The sequence below is a fragment of the Oncorhynchus keta genome, chromosome 4, assembly GCF_023373465.1.
Source record: "Oncorhynchus keta strain PuntledgeMale-10-30-2019 chromosome 4, Oket_V2, whole genome shotgun sequence".
Lineage (NCBI taxonomy): Eukaryota > Metazoa > Chordata > Actinopteri > Salmoniformes > Salmonidae > Oncorhynchus > Oncorhynchus keta.
The window spans coordinates 81,573,671-81,593,165 of NC_068424.1; the positions used below are offsets into that span (position 1 = coordinate 81,573,671).

A 19,495-nucleotide genomic window follows, 5' to 3' on the forward strand; every position below is an offset into this window, starting at 1 on the left:
AATGAGTTGCTCTGCTTTTATGTCATCCCACTCCAAAAAGCAAGGCTTTAAGTTTTGTCTTATTTTCATTATTTTCCAGTCGTGTGGTCGAGTGCTGCAAGGAATGACCTAGTTGAGCTGCAGCTGGCCCAGAACAGAGCGGCACTTCTTGCTCTTCATTGCCAGTCTCTCTTGGCTAAGAGTTGAGGAAAGACTGACCGCATCACTTCTTCTTTTTATAAGAAACATTCATGTGTTGAAAATCCCAAATTGTTTGCGTAGTCAACTTACACACAGCTCTGATACACACACTTACCCCACCATACATGCCATCAGGGGTCTTTTCACAGTCCCCAGGTCCAGAACCAATTCAAGAATGCGTACAGTATTATACAGAGACAGTATTGTGTGGAACTTCGTTGCTCAAATGAACTGCAAACTTGGTTGTAAAAAAAACAGTTAAAGCAACACCTCACCCCACAACGCCTCTCCCCTATTTAACCTAGATAGTTTGTGTGTATGTATTGATACGGAGGCAACGTGTGCCATTTTTAAATTGATGTAGTGCCGTCCTTGAGCTGTTCTTGTCTATTAATGTTCTGTTTAATGTCATGTTTCATGTGTTGTGTGGAGCCCAGGAAGATTAACTGCAGCTTTCGCAACATCTAATGGGAATCCTAACGAAACACCCCAAAAAATATCAATATTTTTTAATTACAAATTAATATTAACTAGCATGCCAAAATATAAAAAGAAACACTGGAGATGACAGTAATGCATTTGTTTAGGCATGACATGATGTTATAAAGATGACTGCAATTTTCGCAAACCTACTAAAATCTTTGTAGTAATGCGAAATATCAATATGATATATTTGTAAATATTTTTAAAACGTGTACAAAACATTTCTAAGACTGGGTAATGACTTTGGTGTAATTCAGATAGAGCTTCCAAGAAAGAAACAATTTTTGAAAACTTTTTGTTAGAATTCTTTCCTTTCAAAAATAAGTATATCCAGCTCACAGTTGTTGAGCAACATGAGTAACTTTCTCAAATTGTTCTGGTAGAACGTACCCGGTATTGCACTTTGCAAACTCTTCATCTTCAGTATTATTCACAGTGATCCTTCTTCAAAACGTTTTGTCCAAGAGTAGAAATCCAGTTTAGCAACAGAGATGTAGTAAAAATAGAAAAAGTACATTTAATTTTCAGGTGGCTAAAAGAGAGATATACATAGGAGTATAAATCCCCAAAAAATATTATGTGATGAGACAAATATAGAATGTTGCTGTATAAATGTAAAAGTATCAATTAATACATGTAATTTCTTTCATTGTATGATATAGAGAACATTATTGTCTGATCATTATTTTCTGATCATTATTTTCTGATAGAGCATTTTAACAGAGTAACCAGACCAAGGAGAGTGTGGCAGAGTTTCCTAATATTTTTAACCACAACTAACCACTTACTTGATCTGTAGATATGGTAAAGTACGTTCTTATAATCAAAGATAAAATACTTTCAAGTGGACAATGAAAATCACTGTTAATGGAAACATTGGTTTGTGAGGAATGCAGTAGAGGTTTGTCTTTACAGTAGAAAAACTGAAGGAAAAACATTCTCAGTGGTGACATCAGTGGTGACATCATATCATGTGTTCTGTGTGGCATTCCAGGGGGTTGTAGGGAGCTGTAGTCCTTAAGGTATTCTCACAACTACAACACAGGCACCAGCCCTTCCAATGTTGAGATTGACCTCCTGTTGGAGACATACAGTAAAGGGTAATGAAAGGTCATTCAGTCTGTCTTAAAAAACTATTACAGAATGGAAATTAAAGGTTGTGCCTGGCTATTGGAATTCTGTGTCGATCTATGAAGAACTAAGGAATGATTCAAGTTACCTCAGTCCATTCATTGTTCTGTGCATCATAGGACTCAACAGTGTTCAGGTAGGACGTTCCATCGTATCCTCCGACAGCATATAGCCTGTCTCCTAGCAGACAGATACCTACAGCATCCCTGGGGACACTCAGAGAGGACACCGTGGTCCATGTGTCTGTTTTGGGATCATACCTGCAGTGACATAGAAGAAATACAAGGATGAAGAGAAATCCGTGAAGAAGTGTAGTGAGCACTGGGATATTTAAGAGATACAGAGCAAAGATTAAGCTTGTCGATGGATGAATTCAACAATATATTTTGAGTGGGACAAAACGTTTTTAAATCATATTTTCTGTTTAATTGTTTTGACATTAATTGTTTTTGTATTCTGTTCATTGATAGGGTTACATGCAGTGGGTATCAGATACAGGTTGATTTTTACAGAACAGCCAGCAGAGGGTAGCAGAAGCCAGATAATCACACTGGTAAAACCAGCTCCAATGGAAACAATGACGTGTCTTGGGTTTGACCTGTACATGCAGACAGACAGAGATAATGGCTGTGTTCAAGAGGATCAACCCTGTAATGTGCCTGGGGGTAAATTGTGACTGATCTACAAATAATACTGAGTAGTTATTTATGACGCAAGGTTTTTTGTAGATCTGTCAGTCGGTAGTTGGGACAGTAGTTGTTTACCTCTCTACACAGTCTGAGAGTCTGGAGCAGTGGGTTTTCTACCTGCCTACACAGTCTGGGACAGTGGTTGTTTACCTCTCTACACAGTCTGATATCCTGGGACAGTGGTTGTTTACCTCTCTACACAGTCTGATATCCTGGGACAGTGGTCGTTTACCTCTCTACACAGTCTGGGTCAGTGGTTGTTTACCTCTCTACACAGTCTGGGTCAGTGGTTGTTTACCTCTCTACACAGTCTGGGACAGTGGTTGTTTACCTCTCTACACAGTCTGGGACAGTGGTTGTTTACCTCTCTACACAGTCTGATATCCTGGGACAGTGGTCGTTTACCTCTCTACACAGTCTGGGACAGTGGTTGTTTACCTCTCTACACAGTCTGTTAGTCTGGGACAGTGGTTGTTTACCTCTCTACACAGTCTGATATCCTGGGACAGTGGTCGTTTACCTCTCTACACAGTCTGGGTCAGTGGTCGTTTACCTCTCTACACAGTCTGGGACAGTGGTTGTTTACCTCTCTACACAGTCTGATATCCTGGGACAGTGGTCGTTTACCTCTCTACACAGTCTGGGACAGTGGTTGTTTACCTCTCTACACAGTCTGTTAGTCTGGGACAGTGGTTGTTTACCTCTCTACACAGTCTGTTAGTCTGGGACAGTGGTTGTTTACCTCTACACAGTCTGTTAGTCTGGGACAGTGGTTGTTTACCTCTCTACACAGTCTGAGAGTCTGGAGCAGTGGTTGTTTACCTCTACACAGTCTGTTAGTCTGGGACAGTGGTTGTTTACCTCTACACAGTCTGTTAGTCTGGGACAGTGGTTGTTTACCTCTCTACACAGTCTGTTAGTCTGGGACAGTGGTTGTTTACCCCTCTACACAGTCTGATAGCCTGGGACAGTGGTTGTTTACCTCTACACAGTCTGTTAGTCTGGGACAGTGGTTGTTTACCTCTCTACACAGTCTGTTAGTCTGGGACAGTGGTTGTTTACCTCTCTACACAGTCTGATAGTCTGGGACAGTAGTTGTTTACCTCTACACAGTCTGTTAGTCTGGAGCAGTGGTTGTTTACCTCTACACAGTCTGTTAGTCTGGAGCAGTGGTTGTTTACCTCTACACAGTCTGTTAGTCTGGGACAGTGGTTGTTTACCTCTCTACACAGTCTGTTAGTCTGGGACAGTGGTTGTTTACCTCTCTACACAGTCTGTTAGTCTGGGACAGTGGTTGTTTACCTCTCTACACAGTCTGTTAGTCTGGGACAGTGGTTGTTTACCTCTACACAGTCTGTTAGTCTGGGACAGTGGTTGTTTACCTCTCTACACAGTCTGTTAGTCTGGGACTGTTAGTCTGGTTGTTTACCCTCTAGTCACAGTCTGTTAGTCTGGGACAGTGGTTGTTTACCTCAGTGGTTGTTTTTACACAGTCTGTTAGTCTGGGACAGTGGTTGTTTACCTCTCTACACAGTCTGTTAGTCTGGGACAGTGGTTGTTTACCTCTCTACACAGTCTGTTAGTCTGGGACAGTGGTTGTTTACCTCTCTACACAGTCTGTTAGTCTGGGACAGTAGTTGTTTACCTCTACACAGTCTGTTAGTCTGGGACAGTGGTTGTTTACCTCTCTACACAGTCTGTTAGTATGGGACAGTAGTTGTTTACCTCTACACAGTCTGTTAGTCTGGGACAGTGGTTGTTTACCTCTCTACATAGTCTGTTAGTCTGGGACAGTGGTTGTTTACCTCTACACAGTCTGTTAGTCTGGGACAGTGGTTGTTTACCTCTACACAGTCTGTTAGTCTGGGACAGTGGTTGTTTACCTCTACACAGTCTGTTAGTCTGGGACAGTGGTTGTTTACCTCTCTATACAGTCTGATAGTCTGGGACAGTGGTTGTTTACCTCTACACAGTCTGTTAGTCTGGGACAGTGGTTGTTTACCTCTCTACACAGTCTGTTAGTCTGGGACAGTGGTTATTTACCTCTCTACACAGTCTGTTAGTCTGGGACAGTGGTTGTTTACCTCGACACAGTCTGTTAGTCTGGGACAGTGGTTGTTTACCTCTACACAGTCTGTTAGTATGGGACAGTGGTTGTTTACCTCTCTACACAGTCTGATAGCCTGGAGCAGTGGTTGGACGCCGGGGCATCATGACCACCCACAGCATAGAGGAAACTGTTGTACGTGGCCACACCCACCCCTCCTCTCCGCTTCGCCATGGGGGCACACATACTCCACTTGTTGGTGTGTGGATCAAAGCATTCCATCGACCGCAGACATGAGCTCCCGTCCCGACCGCCAACTGCAAACAATCTGTAAGGACAATAAAGGTGTTACAAATCGTATTTTGGATGTTGCTCAGATATGAAATCTTCTTTTAAGGGAGGGAAAATCTCAAGCTTCCTTCGCAGAGAGGAATGGCGGGTTAAAGGAAACATCTTCCTTCCTTGTTGTCTATTTTTTTTTACCCAGATTCGGGAAGACAATCTAAAAAGGGTAGAGTGAAAACACACTGCAAAACGGTCCGTTGTTTATGTAACGTAGAGCTGTGGTAGTCTAAGCCCAGGCTTACACCCGTAGAAAAGCATTCTTGTTTTAATACGAAGGCTACGCATTCGCCAAAATGTCTTACATAACAAGAAGCAGAACTATTTTGTCCTGTTGTGCTGGTGATCAGCTTCTAGTGTGTAAGAAATTCTCCTTTTCATGTTGTGCGTTATGTCATAAATAAAGCTTGTGATTTAGTAACAACTGACACTGTCATAATGTTTTAGTCCAGCCACTTACTTCCCGTTGAGTGCGGTGACTCCCATGGTGCTGCGTGGGGTGGACATGCTGGCCACGTAGTTCCACTGTTTAGCCTGGGGGTCCCACCTCTCCACCGTGTTCAGGTAACTCCATCCATCATGGCCGCCTACTGCATACATGGGGCCCTCCAACACTGTTATACCTGGAGAGTTACAAAGAGGAGGGAGCCATCAACCAGAGCCTACACTGTGTGTGTGTGTGTGTGTGTGTGTGTGTGTGTGTGTGTGTGTGTGTGTGTGTGTGTGTGTGTGTGTGTGTGTGTGTGTGTGTGTGTGTGTGTGTGTGTGTGTGTGTGTGTGTGTGTGTGTGTGTGTGTGTGTGTGTGTGTGTGTGTGTGTGTGTGTGTGTGTGTGTGTGTGTGTGTGTGTGTGTGTGTGGCTCAACCAGAGCCTACACTGTGTGTGTGTGGCTCAACCATGATGCTCATTTTAGAACAGCTAAAGTGCTGTTGGATGAGTCACCGTTGTGTGGAACTGTCTGAATGTAGGCTATTCTATTCTCCAAACAGACCTGGGTTCAAATACTATTTGAAATCATTTAAAATATGGTATTTCCGCTTGATTAAGCTTGCTTGGCTTAACGGAACCAATAGAAAAATCCCAAAACTACAAACTCTGCACGTCCAGAACCAGGCAGACTAGGGCAAACTTAGTATTTGAAAGATTTGAAATAGTACTTGAACCCCGGTCTGTTGTCCAAACAGGATGGATATAAAACACTGTTAATCGTGCTATTGCTGGGGTCACTGAGGAAAGTGATTTTCCAACAACAATGAATAGGAAGTTACAGGACAACACAATAGATAGATTTATCCAGTGCATTGGGGAAAGTATTCAGACCCCTTGACTTTTAAACACATTTTGTTAATGTTACAGCCTTATTTTCACATTGATTCAATTGTTATTTTTTCCATCAATCTATACACAATACCCCACAATGACAAAGTGAAAACAGGTTTTTAGGAATTTTAGCAAATGTACAAAATTTACATAAGTTTTCAGACTCTTTGCTATGAGAGTCGAAATTGAGCTCAAGTGCATCCTGTTTCCATTGATCATACTGGAGATGTTTCTTTAACTTAATTGGAGTTCACCTGTGGAAAATTCAATTGATTTTACATGATGTGGAAAGGCCCACAGTTGACAGTGCATGTCAGAGCAAATGAGGTGGAAGGACTTTTCCTTTTTTTTTTTAACTTTATTTTACAAGGCAAGTCAGTTAAGAACAAATTCTTATTTTCAATGAGGGCCTAGGAACAGTGGGTTAACTGCCTGTTCAGGGGCAGAACGACAGATTTGTACCTTGTCAGCTCAGGGATTTGAACTTGCAACCTTTCGGTTACTAGTCCAACGCTCTAACCACTAGGCTACCCTGCCGCTCCTTCCAATCGAGACAGGATTGTGCCTAGTACCCGATCTAGGGAAGGGTACCAAAGCATTTCTGCAGCATTGAAGGTCCCGAAGAACATCATCATTCTTCATCATCATCATTCTTCATCATCAGCCTCCATCATTCTTAAATGAAAGAAGTTTGGAACCACCAAGACTCTTCCTAGAGCTGGCTGCCCAGCCATGCTGAGCAATCAGGGAAGAAGGGTCTGTTTATTTTACTAGGCAAGTCAGTTAAGAACAAATTCTTATTTCCAATGACAGCCTAGGAACAGTGAGTTCCTAGTAGTTCCTAGTAGAGTCCCTATGGTAGAGTGGTCAGACGGAAGCCACTCCTCACATGACAACCCGCTTGGAGTTTGCCAAAAGGCACATGAAGGACTCTCAGACCATGATAAACAAGATTCTCTGGTCTGATGAAACCAAGATTGAACTCTTTGGCCTGAATGCCAAACGTCATGTCTGGAGGAAACCTGGCACCAAACCTACAGTGAAGGATGGTAGTGGCAGTAGTACGCCTGATTACCAACAATGAAGAGACAGCCTACAGGGGTGGAGGTGAGGGCCCTGGAAGAGTGGTGCCAGGAAAATATACTCTCACTCAAAATCAACAAAACAAAGGAGCTGATCGTGGACTTCAGGAAACAGCAGAGGGAGCACCCACCTATCCACATCAACGGGACCGTGGTAGAGAAGGTGGAATGCTTCAAGTTCCATGGCATACACATCACCGACAAACTGAAATGGTCCACCCACACAGACAGTGTGGTGAAGAAGGCGCAACAGCGCCTCTTCAACCTCAGGAGACTGAAGAAATATGGCTTGGCACCTAAAACCCTCACAAACTTTCACCGCTCTGACTTTGCTCGTCCAAATATTTATACATTTTTGATTCCATTCCTTTAGATTTGTATGTGTATTGTTGTGAAATTGTTAGATGTAACTTGTTACATATTACTGCACTGTTGGAGCAAGAAACACAAGCATTTCACTACACCCGCAATAACATCTGCTAAACATGTGTATGTGACCAACAACATTTGATTTGATTTGATCGTGAATTGGGGATATTTTTCAGCTGCAGGGAAACTAGTCAGGATCGAGGGAAAAACTTGAACCCAATCTAACATCTCTGGAGAGACCTGAAAATACCTGTTCAGCGACTCTCCCCATCCAACCTGACAGCATTTGAGAGGAGACTAGTCAGGATCGAGGGAAAGATGAACAGAGGAAAGTACATAGATCCTTGATGAAAACCTGCTCCAGAGCGCTCAGGACTTCCAAAAGGGGTGAAGGTTCACCTTCCAACAGGACAACGACCCTAAACACACAGCCAAGACAACACAGGAGTGGCTTTGGGACAAGTCTCTGAATGTCCTTGAGTGGCCCAACCAGAGCCCGGACATGAACCAGATTTAACATCTCTGGAGAGACCTGAAAATAGCTGTGTAGCGACGCTCCCCATCCAATCCGACAGAACTTGAGAGGATCTGCAGAGAAGAATGGGAAAAGCTCTCCAAATACATGTTTGCCAAGCTTGTAGCGTCATACCCAAGAAGACTCAAGTCTGTAATCCCTGCCATAGTTGCTTCAACAAAGTACTGAGTAAAGAGTCTGAATACTTATGTAAATGTGATCTTTTCAGTTGACTGTTTTTTTTATACATTTTTTTTTATACATTTGCAAACATTTCTAAAAACCCGTTTTTGCTTTGTCATTTTGGGGTTATTGTGTGTAGATTGATTAGTGAAAACAAACTACTCCATTTCAGAATAAGGCTGTCGGTGAACAATATTTGGAAAAAGTCAAGGAGTCTGAAAACTTTCCGAATGCACTGCATATATTGTCTGATAATGTTCTGGTTTAGGGCACAACATTATTCTAAAGAAACATTGGGTATAAAACCTTCTACATTCTGTACGAATTACGTGAAACCGAAATAAATAAATAGTAATTTTATTTAAACCAGTTGTGGTTGATTTGACATGTGAAAAAGTCGTTCCCTTCTATTCCATAGCCAGCAGCACGTGCAGCTCCTCACATCTTCACAGGAAAACTGTGTTCACCACAAGCAAAGTATAAGAGCTATCTGCTACAGCCCCGATCAAAGGAGACCCGGTAATACTATTCACTGTAACCTCTGGGGGAAACATGTTCACCCATAGCTCATAAATGTCAACCACACATCTCACAGACGAGTGAGATGAATACTTGACTAGAGATCCTCAGTACATAGACCAATTCCAACTGTGAAACAAGCCATTCCTGATATGAAACGTATGAGAAAAGAGAAAATCAGAGCAGGCATACGGTAGTCTGCCAATGTGTTATATAGGAATAGTGTAAGTGAGAGAGAGTGAAAGAGAGGGAGGCAGAGAGAGAGAGGGAGGCAGAGAGAGAGAGAGGCAGAGAGTGAGAGAGGGGCAGAGAGAGAGGGAGGCAGAGAGAGAGAGAGGCAGAGAGTGAGAGAGGGGCAGAGAGAGATACAGAGAGAGACAAAGAGAGGAAGAGAGATTGAGAGAGAGGAGAGAGAGGAAGAGAGACAGAGAGAGAGGGACTCTTTAGAGGGACTCTTTAGGTAGGTACACCTGCAGCTCACCCCTTGGCAGCAGTACTGTAGACGACTTCATCACCGACCTCAACACAGAGTCTCTCAGAGCCTTCACAGTCAGCCCACTAACACCTCTCTCAGACCACAGTAAAATCACAGTGTATCTGAGAAGAGCAGAACCCAAACATGAAGCATCACGGCCCAATAAATTACATGGTACAAAACAGGCCTATAGATGGAGTGCAAACAGTACAGAAATCTACCAAAAAGAAATTAGTAGCCAAAAAATACACAACAAATGGACAACGTTTTAGCCTTAACATTCCCCTACAGCAACAAAGGTGTAAATTTGCCCGTTTGGAACATAGACTTTATATTTAACAAATTAGCCTCCTTGGCTAATCGAAAGAAACAAAAGAGTAAACCAAAAATAATAGATCATGAAAAATGGTCTGATTATGACTGGAGAAATCTTTGAGAAATATATCTAATCAAAAACACGGAGAACCAGACAACAAAAATCTACTTGTTCTATATGGAGAAACACTGAAGCAATACAAACACACCTTTTCAGAACAGAAAAAGGAACTGAGGAATCCGTAGAATCAAACCACATCTGGGAAAATTGGAATTGGAATTAGCCATCCAAAATGGGGATATGTGGAGAAATCACTTTGCAAACCTCTAGAGCAATATAAACCTCTAGAGCAATATAAACCTCTAGAGCAATATAAACCTCTAGAGCAATATAAACCTCTAGAGCAATATAAACCTCTAGAGCAATATAAACCTCTACAGCAATATAAACCTCTAGAGCAATATAAACCTCTAGAGCAATATAAACCTCTAGAGCAATATAAACCTCTAGAGCAATATAAACCTCTAGAGCAATATAAACCTCTAGAGCAATATAAACCTCTAGAGCAATATAAACCTCTAGAGCAATATAAACCTCTAGAGCAATATAAACCTCTAGAGCAATATAAACCTCTACAGCAATATAAACCTCTAGAGCAATATAAACCTCTAGAGCAATATAAACCTCTAGAGCAATATAAACCTCTAGAGCAATATAAACCTCTACAGCAATATAAACCTCTACAGCAATATAAACCTCTAGAGCAATATAAACCTCTAGAGCAATATAAACCTCTAGAGCAATATAAACCTGGGCTCTGAGCGTTAACCACAGGTTCTATCAGACCTGGGCTCTGAGCGTTAACCACAGGTTCTGTCAGACCTGGGCTCTGACCGTTAACCACAGGTTCTATCAGACCTGGGCTCTGAGCGTTAACCACAGGTTCTGTCAGACCTGGGCTCTGACCGTTAACCACAGGTTCTATCAGACCTGGGCTCTGAGCGTTAACCACAGGTTCTGTCAGACCTGGGCTCTGACCGTTAACCACAGGTTCTGTCAGACCTGGGCTCTGACCGTTAACCACAGGTTCTATCAGACCTGGGCTCTGAGCAATTAACCACAGGTTCTGTCAGACCTGGGCTCTGACCGTTAACCACAGGTTCTGTCAGACCTGGGCTCTGACCGTTAACCACAGGTTCTAATAATAATAATAATAATATATGCCATTTAGAGACGCTTTTATCCAAAGCGACTTACAGTCATGTGTGCATACATTCTACGTATGGGTGGTCCAGGGATCGAACCCACTACCCTGGCGTTACAAGCGCCATGCTCTACCAACTGAGCTACAGAAGGTTCTGTCAGACCTGGGCTCTGACCGTTAATCACAGATTCTGCCAGACCTGGGCTCTGACCGTTAACCTCAGGTTCTGTCTGACCTGGACTCTGACCGTTAACCACAGGTTCTATCAGACCTGGGCTCTGACCGTTAACCTCAGGTTCTGTCTGACCTGGACTCTGACCGTTAACCACAGGTTCTGTCAGACCTGGGCTCTGACTGTTATTCACAGGTTCTGTCAGACCTGGGCTCTGACTGTTATTCACAGGTTCTGTCAGACCTGGGCTCTGAGCGTTAACCACAGGTTCTGTCAGACCTGGGCTCTGACCGTTAACCACAGGTTCTGTCAGACCTGGGCTCTGACCGTTAACCACAGGTTCTGTCAGACCTGGGCTCTGACCGTTAACCACAGGTTCTGTCAGACCTGGGCTCTGACTGTTATTCACAGGTTCTGTCAGACCTGGGCTCTGACTGTTATTCACAGGTTCTGTCAGACCTGGGCTCTGAGCGTTAACCACAGGTTCTGTCAGACCTGGGCTCTGACCGTTAACCACAGGTTCTGTCAGACCTGGGCTCTGACCGTTAACCACAGGTTCTGTCAGACCTGGGCTCTGACCGTTAACCACAGGTTCTGTCAGACCTGGGCTCTGACCGATAATCACCGGTTCTGTCAGACCTGGGCTCTGACTGTTAATCACAGGTTCTGTCAGACCTGGGCTCTGACCGTTAACCACAGGTTCTGTCAGACCTGGGCTCTGACCGTTAATCACAGGTTCTGTCAGACCTGGGCTCTGACTGTTAATCACAGGTTCTGTCAGACCTGGGCTCTGACCGTTATCCACAGGTTCTGTCAGACCTGGGCTCTGACCGTTATTCACAGGTTCTGTCAGACCTGGGCTCTGACCATTAATCCCAGGTTCTATCAGACCTGGGCTCTGACCATTAATCACAGGTTCTATCAGACCTGGGCTCTGACCGTTAATCACAGGTTCTGTCAGACCTGGGCTCTGACCGTTAATCTAAAAAAAAAAATGAGTAGATTGATATTACAAAAAAGGTCCGTAAATCAGGATGACAAATATAAATTCTATTTGGACACAGTTCTATTAGAACACACCAAAAAATACACGTATCTAGGACTAAATATCACCAACACAGGTAGCTTTCACATGGCTGTGAATGAGCTCAGAGACAAAGCAAGAAGAGCATTCTATGCCATTAAAAGGAACATTAAAATCTAAATTCCAATAAGAATCTGGCTCAAAATGTTCCAATCGGTTATAGAACCAATTGCTCTATATGGCAGTGAAGTATGGGGTCCACTCTCTAATAATGAATTTACCAAATGGGACAAACATCCAATCAAAATACTGCATGCAGTGTTTTTGCAACACTGTATTGCAAGTGCAAAGAAAAACGCCAAATAAGCACGTAGAGCAGAATTGGGCCGATACGCCCTGTTTATTCGAATAGAAAAAAGGGCCATCAAATTTTACATCCATCTAAAAACAAGTGACCCCAAAACGTTCCATCACACAGCTCTACAATGTCAAGAGATGAAACAAGAGAAGAGTCCCCTCATCCAGCTGGTTCTGAGGCTCAGTTCACCAACCCAAACCAACCCCGTAGAGCCTCAGGACAGCACTCAGCCAGCTGGTTCTGAGGCTCAGTTCACTAACCCAAACCAACCCCATAGAGCCTCAGGACAGCACTCGGAAAATCTGGCCCAACTAAATCATCACAAAACAAAAAGGACCACAAGACACCACAAAAAATCTAAGTAAACTTCAATGCTATTTGGCTCTAAACAGACAGTACATGGTGGCAGATTATCTGACCACTGTGACTGATAGAAAACTGAGGAAAACACTGACTAAGGTACAGACTCAGTGAGCACAGTCTGGCTATAGAGACCGGTCATTACAGGCAAACCTGGCTGCCCAGAGAGGACAGTCTGGCTCTAGAGACCGGTCGTCACAGACAAACCTGTCTGCCCAGAGAGGACAGTCTGGCTCTAGAGACCGGTCGTCACAGACAAATCTGGCTGCCCAGAGAGGACAGTCTGGCTCTAGAGACCGGTCGTCACAGACAAACCTGGCTGCCCAGAGAGGACAGTCTGGCTCTAGAGACCGGTCGTCACAGACATACCTGGCTGCCCAGAGAGGACAGTCTGGCTCTAGAGACCGGTCGTCACAGACAAACCTGGCTGCCCAGAGAGGACAGTCTGGCTCTAGAGACCGGTCGTCACAGACAAACCTGGCTGCCCAGAGAGGACAGTCTGGCTCTAGAGACCGGTCGTCACAGACAAACCTGGCTGCCCAGAGAGGACAGTCTGGCTATAGAGACCGGTCGTCACAGACAACCCTGGCTTCCCAGAGAGGACAGTCTGGCTCTAGAGACCGGTCGTCACAGACAAACCTGGCTGCCCAGAGAGGACAGTCTGGCTCTAGAGACCGGTCGTCACAGACAAACCTGGCTGCCCAGAGAGGACGGTCTGGCTATAGAGACCGGTCGTCACAGACAAACCTGGCTGCCCAGAGAGGACAGTCTGGCTCTAGAGACCGGTCGTCACAGACAAACCTGGCTGCCCAGAGAGGACAGTCTGGCTCTAGAGACCGGTCGTCACAGACAAACCTGGCTGCCCAGAGAGGACAGTCTGGCTCTAGAGACCGGTCGTCACAGACAAACCTGGCTGCCCAGAGAGGACAGTCTGGCTCTAGAGACCGGTCGTCACAGACAAACCTGGCTGCCCAGAGAGGATAGTCTGGCTCTAGAGACCGGTCGTCACAGACAAACCTGGCTGCCCAGAGAGGATAGTCTGGCAAAGAATTTTAAACTATAAAAGATAAAGAAAAAATCTAATATTTATTTATTGAAAAGCCAAAATGTGCAGTTTTGGGAGGCAAATATATGTCCTCCTGCAACAACCTGAGGGACAGCCAGTGACAATGTAATAATATTTCCCATTTATTTTTGTTTTCATATCATGTCATGTTGCTTCTCAGTCAGGTTGTGACTGCTCTACAACTATTGCCTTAATCTATAATCCACTACTACTATTATTATTGCTGTTGGTCACACCATTTTTGTTATATGTATACTTTGGCAATGTCAATGAAGTGAATCGAAGAGAGAGAGAGAGAGAGAGAGAGAGAGAGAGAGAGAGAGAGAGAGAGAGAGAGAGAGAGAGAGAGAGAGAGAGAGAGAGAGAGAGAGAGAGAGAGAGAGAGAGAGAGAGAGAGAGAGAGAGAGAGAGAGTTGAAGGGTGGTTTGATCTTACTTTCTTTCTTTGTCTTGTGGTGTAGAGACGAATGTCTACTGTCCTGTACCACAAAAGCCTGGGCCTCGAGTAGAGACAGTTCAACACATACTGTATCTGCTGGGCTTGTGCTGCAATAGTGTACGTATAAAATGTAATAATAATTGAAAAAAAAACTGTAAACCCACCGAGTCCGTGTCTGTGTGTAGACATAGGAGGCATGATGGACCAGACTTTGTTTAAAGGGTTGTAACACTCCACCATGTTGGAAGTCTTCAGCCCGTCTCGGCCCCCCACCACGTACAGCTTGTCGTCGATCACTGCCACCCCGAACTGCAGCCTCCGGCCGTTCATCACCCCCGCCTGGATCCACGTGTTGGTCCGCAGGTCATACTTCTCTATGGTCGTAGATCCTATAGGAACACACAAGGAGATCTATAGATCCCATAGGAACCGACAATGAGATCTATAGATCCTATAGGAACAGAAAAGGAGATCTATAGATCCTATAGGAAGAGACAAGGAGATCTACAGATCCTATAGAAACAGACAAGGAGATCAATAGATCCTATAGGAAGAGACAAGGAGATCTACAGATCCTATAGAAACAGAAAAGGAGATCTATAGATCCTATAGGAAGAGACAAGGAGATCTACAGATCCTATAGAAACAGACAAGGAGATCTATCGATCCAATAAGAACAGACAAGGAGATCTATAGATCCTACAGGAAGAGACAAGGAGATCAATAGATCCTTTTGGAACAGACAAGGAGAGCTATAGATCCTACAGGAAGAGACAAGGAGATCTATAGATCCTATAGGAACAGACAAGGAGATCTATAGATCCTATAGGAACGGACAAGGAGATCTATAGATCCTATAGGAAGAGACAAGGAGATCTATTGATCCTATAGGAACAGACAAGGAGATCTATAGATCCTATAGGAAGAGACAAGGAGATCTATAGATCCTACATGAAGAGACAATGAGATCTATAGATCCTATTGGAAGAGACAATGAGATCTATAGATCCTATAGGAGCGGACAAGGTGATCTATAGATCCTATAGGAACAGACAAGGAGATCTATAGATCCTATAGGAAGAGACAAGGAGATCTATAGATTCTATAGGAAAAGACAAGGAGATCTATAGATCCCATAGGAAGAGACAAGGAGATCTATTGATCCTATAGGAACAGACAAGGATATCTATAGATCATATAGGAAGAGACAAGGAGATCTATAGATCCTATAGGAAGAAACAATGAGATCTATAGATCCTACAGGAACAGACGAGGAGATCTATAGATCCTATAGGAAGAGACACAGAGATATATAGATTCTATAGGAACAGACAAGGATATATATTAATCCTATAGGAAGAGACAAGGAGATCTATAGATCCTATAGGAACAGACAAGGAGATCTATCGATCCAATAAGAACAGACAAGGAGATCTATAGATCCTATAGGAACAGACAAGGAGATCTATCGATCCTATACAAACGGAGGATGATGCTGACGACTTCAGGTGATCCTTTTTAGAGGTTTAGCGTTGAATCGTATTCTGTTTTGATTCCTAGGACCCTCTATGTCTATCATAGTGTTTGATTATCCATCTACATTTTCCTAAATTGTGTATTATCAAACACAATTGGTAATGTGTTCTATTAAATGTACACTACCGTTCAAAGTTTGGGGTTATTTAGAAATGTCCTTGTTTTTTAAAGAAAAGCACATTAAAGGCCAACATCCCGGAGTACCCTCTTCACTGTTGACGTTGAGACTGGTGTTTTGCGGATACTATTTAATGAAGCTGCCAGTTAAGGACTTGTGAGGCATCTGTTTCTCAAACTAGATACTCTAATGTACTTGTCCTCTTGCTCAGTTGTGCACCGGGGCCTCCCACTCCTCTTTCTATTCTGGTTAGGGCCAGTTTGCGCTGTTCTGTGAAGGGAGTAGTACACAGCCTTCTACGAGATCTTCAGTTTCTTTGCAATTTCTCTCATGGAATAGCCTTCATTTCTCAGAACAAGAATAGACTGACGAGTTTCAGAAGAAAGTGCTTTGTTTCTGGCTATTCTGAGCCTGTAATTGAACCCACAAATGCTGATGCTCCAGATATACAACTAGTCTAAAGAAGGCCAGTTTTATTGCTTCTTTAATCAGGACAGCAGTTTTCAGCTGTGCTAACAAAATTGCAAAAGTGTTTTCTAATGATCAATTAGCCGTATAAAATGATAAACTTGGATTAGCTAACACAACATGGCATTGGAACACAGGAGTGATGGTTGCTGATAATTGGCCTCTGTACGCCTATGTCTGCCATTGCCAGCCACAATAGTCATTTTAATGGACAAAAAAATGTGCTTTTCTTTCAAAAACAAGGACATTTCTAAATGACCCCAAACTTTTGAACGGTAGTGTGTATCTACAATGTATAGGATCCACTTAGGTATCAGATAAATGTGTGTTTGTCCATGGAATGAAAGGGTTAACCTCAGTCGTGTGGATTGAGCTGCATTACATTAGCAGCCTAATAGACCTGACGTCTGGAACAATAAAAGTGTTGTCGTGGTCGGGCGAGATCGACGGTGACGTCACACATTAGCGGGCGTCCATCTTGGTAATGATCAAAACTCATTGATCAAAACCTGTGGATGTCACACCCTGATCTGCTTCACCTGTCTTTGTTCTTGTCTCCACCCCGAGACTATGAAACGCACCTTATTCCCTATATCAAGCTCTAGTCAAAAGAAGTGCACTATATAGGAGAGTAGGTTTCCCTTTGGGATGCAAAACCCTGTATAGGGCACTTCTTTTGACCAGAGCCCTATGGCCCTAGTGCACTATATAGAGGGAGAAGGGAATGCAGAGTAGTTCTAACCCTTGGTAGCGTCCATGCCTCCCACAGCGTAGAGTACTCCTACAGTGGACTTCCTGGGTTTGGTCCTGGGGCTCTGGAACATGAGGCGACGCTCTGGCAGCAGATGGTACTTCATGGCTTCCATTAGAAGCTTCTGGCATTCCAGGTCATCTGAGAACATGGTGTTGTTCTCCAGGTCAGCTAGGAGCTGGAATTAAAGGGGAGTTCTTTTCTGTTCAGTTCAGTAAATCGTTATTATATATATATTTTTTTTTACATTTTATAATATGTTTATTATTTTACAATAAAAAAGACAGCAATATTAACAATGACATTAATTGTACTTTTGAATGGGATGGCCAATTTAGAGGACATAACAAAACTTAACTCACACATACACAAAATAAAACAATTTCTCATTAGGTGGTACAAGGTATAAGAAGACGGCATATAGTCATTACAAGCAGTGTAGTTAAGCCAAAAATAAATATTGAGTGGAGTACAGCACAGAGTAGCAGCAGATCGTCAACCCAGTTATGAAGCGGGACTAGACCATTTATCCAGTATCGGCTGACATATTTTGTAAAACATTGGACTTCTATTGGAGGTATTGTATCGAATCTTTTCCATATGTATTACATTCCCTAAATCCTGTTACCACATTTCAAAGGTAGGTACAGTCTCCAGTTTCCAAAATTGCCATATGAGCCTTTTGGCTAATAGAGTACAAAGAGAGACAGCTTTCCCTTCGTGGTTATTCCCATCAACTGTACCAAGCAGAGCGGTCAATGGTTCTGAGGCTAGAACTCTATCAAACGCTCTAGATAAGTCATCAAAAATGAGAGCCCAGTAAACATGTAACTTAGGACATGTCTCATTCGTTATTATATCTTAATGGGATTAATGCGATTTTAAGTGCAGCATAAAAAAAGATGTATGAAAAAACTGTGTGATTGTATAACCTAAATGTACATCTTTCAACCTGGAAGCAGTAACATTCAACCAGTAAGCAGTAACATTCAACCCGGAAGCAGTAACATTCAACCAGGAAGCAGTAACATTCAACCAGGAAGCAGTAACATTCAACCAGGAAGCAGTAACATTCAACCAGGAAGCAGTAACATTCAATCAGGAAGCAGTAACATTCAACCAGGAAGCAGTAACATTCAACCAGGAAGCAGTAACATTCAACCAGGAAGCAGTAACATTCAACCAGGAAGCAGTAACCAGTAAGGGTCCATTGTACACTGGTCAAATGTACTGCACTATATAGGGAATAGGGTGCCATTTGTGATGAAGTCATTGATAACCTACTGACTACCTGTGGAGGTAGAAGAGGCAGGCGGATTTCGGCCAGGAGCACCCCAATGTCCTGCTGGCGATGCTGAACGTCGAACCGCACCCACATCATCAGAGCCTGGAAGACGGTCTCCTCATCTGGTATGTTTATGTCGTCACTGGCCAAGAGTTTGACGATCTCAGCAGTAGGAAGCAGGAGAAACTCCTGGTTCTGAATCACCTCTGGGAAGTGCTCCTGAAACAGGGATGTGATGGAAACTTAGTGGGAAAGGGAACAATACTGCAACCCAATCTTACAGATGAGGGTCACCAAAACCCTGGTTTCATCTGGACGTTGGGTTGCAAAATACAAAATACCATTTTCAGGTGTTTCCTGGTTAGAAAAGACAATGTATAAATGAAAGAAGACATTACTTGTTGCACTTGTAGAAGTTAATCATTCATTGGGTAAGTAAGTGCATTAGGTTCTGCCCCTGGACAGGCAGTTAACCCACTGTTCCTAGGCCGTCATTGAAAATAAGAATTTGTTCTTAAACTGACTTGCCTGGTTAAATAAAGGTAAAATAAATAAAAAGGTTGATAAATCGGTTAAGTAGATGCAGGGTAAACGTTTTGTCGGTAGGTGGATTGTTGTTTACAACAACAAATTAATTATCCATGTACCCGAAACCAGGAGTAGAATTATACATTCTTGGAGAACGTGATTAAGAAACTGTCAGTCTCAGGAGCTAAATATACAGTCAATACCGACCGAATGCCTCGTTTGTTACTCGGTTGATGGATTCTCAGAATTTGACTGACATAGGAAGAAATCAGTCGATAAATCGGACGGTGAACTTATTTAAACCTAATGAGCAACAAAATGTGGACATCAATGCTGCTAACATGGGCCAACATGACCTCTAAGCCACAGAGCGGAAAGGAAAGGAGGGGGGTACCTAGTCAGTAGTAGAACTGAATGCATTCAACTGGGATGTGTCATCAGATTAATCGCGTAACTGTTATCAGATCTCTATGCTAGTAGAGAACATAGCGACAACACACTGCCAGAAATATAATTAATACAAATGTTCTGATTTCA

At 43.1% G+C, this 19,495-nt stretch overlaps 1 protein-coding gene across 5 annotated transcripts in view; it reads right to left on the reverse strand.

Annotated features, from left to right (window-relative positions):
* Nucleotides 1-674: 674 nt before the first annotated feature.
* LOC118384078 (kelch-like protein 4) overlaps nt 675-19,495 on the reverse strand; it is a 56,397-nt gene continuing 37,576 nt past the window's right edge. For 2 of the 5 annotated variants that reach the window (XM_052517516.1, XM_052517492.1), the window contains exons 5-11: nt 18,434-18,649; nt 17,137-17,323; nt 14,437-14,661; nt 5,333-5,495; nt 4,646-4,858; nt 1,883-2,054; nt 675-1,740 (exon numbers count right to left, since the gene is read on the reverse strand). In XM_052517516.1, the coding sequence (XP_052373476.1) occupies nt 1,681-1,740; nt 1,883-2,054; nt 4,646-4,858; nt 5,333-5,495; nt 14,437-14,661; nt 17,137-17,323; nt 18,434-18,649 (1,236 nt within the window). In that variant the 3' untranslated portion in view covers nt 675-1,680. Of the gene's footprint in view, nt 1,741-1,882; nt 2,055-2,558; nt 2,580-3,264; nt 3,286-4,645; nt 4,859-5,332; nt 5,496-14,436; nt 14,662-17,136; nt 17,324-18,433; nt 18,650-19,495 lie in introns of all 5 variants that reach the window. The other 3 variants (XM_052517507.1, XM_052517501.1, XM_052517512.1) reach the window with 3 other exon arrangements.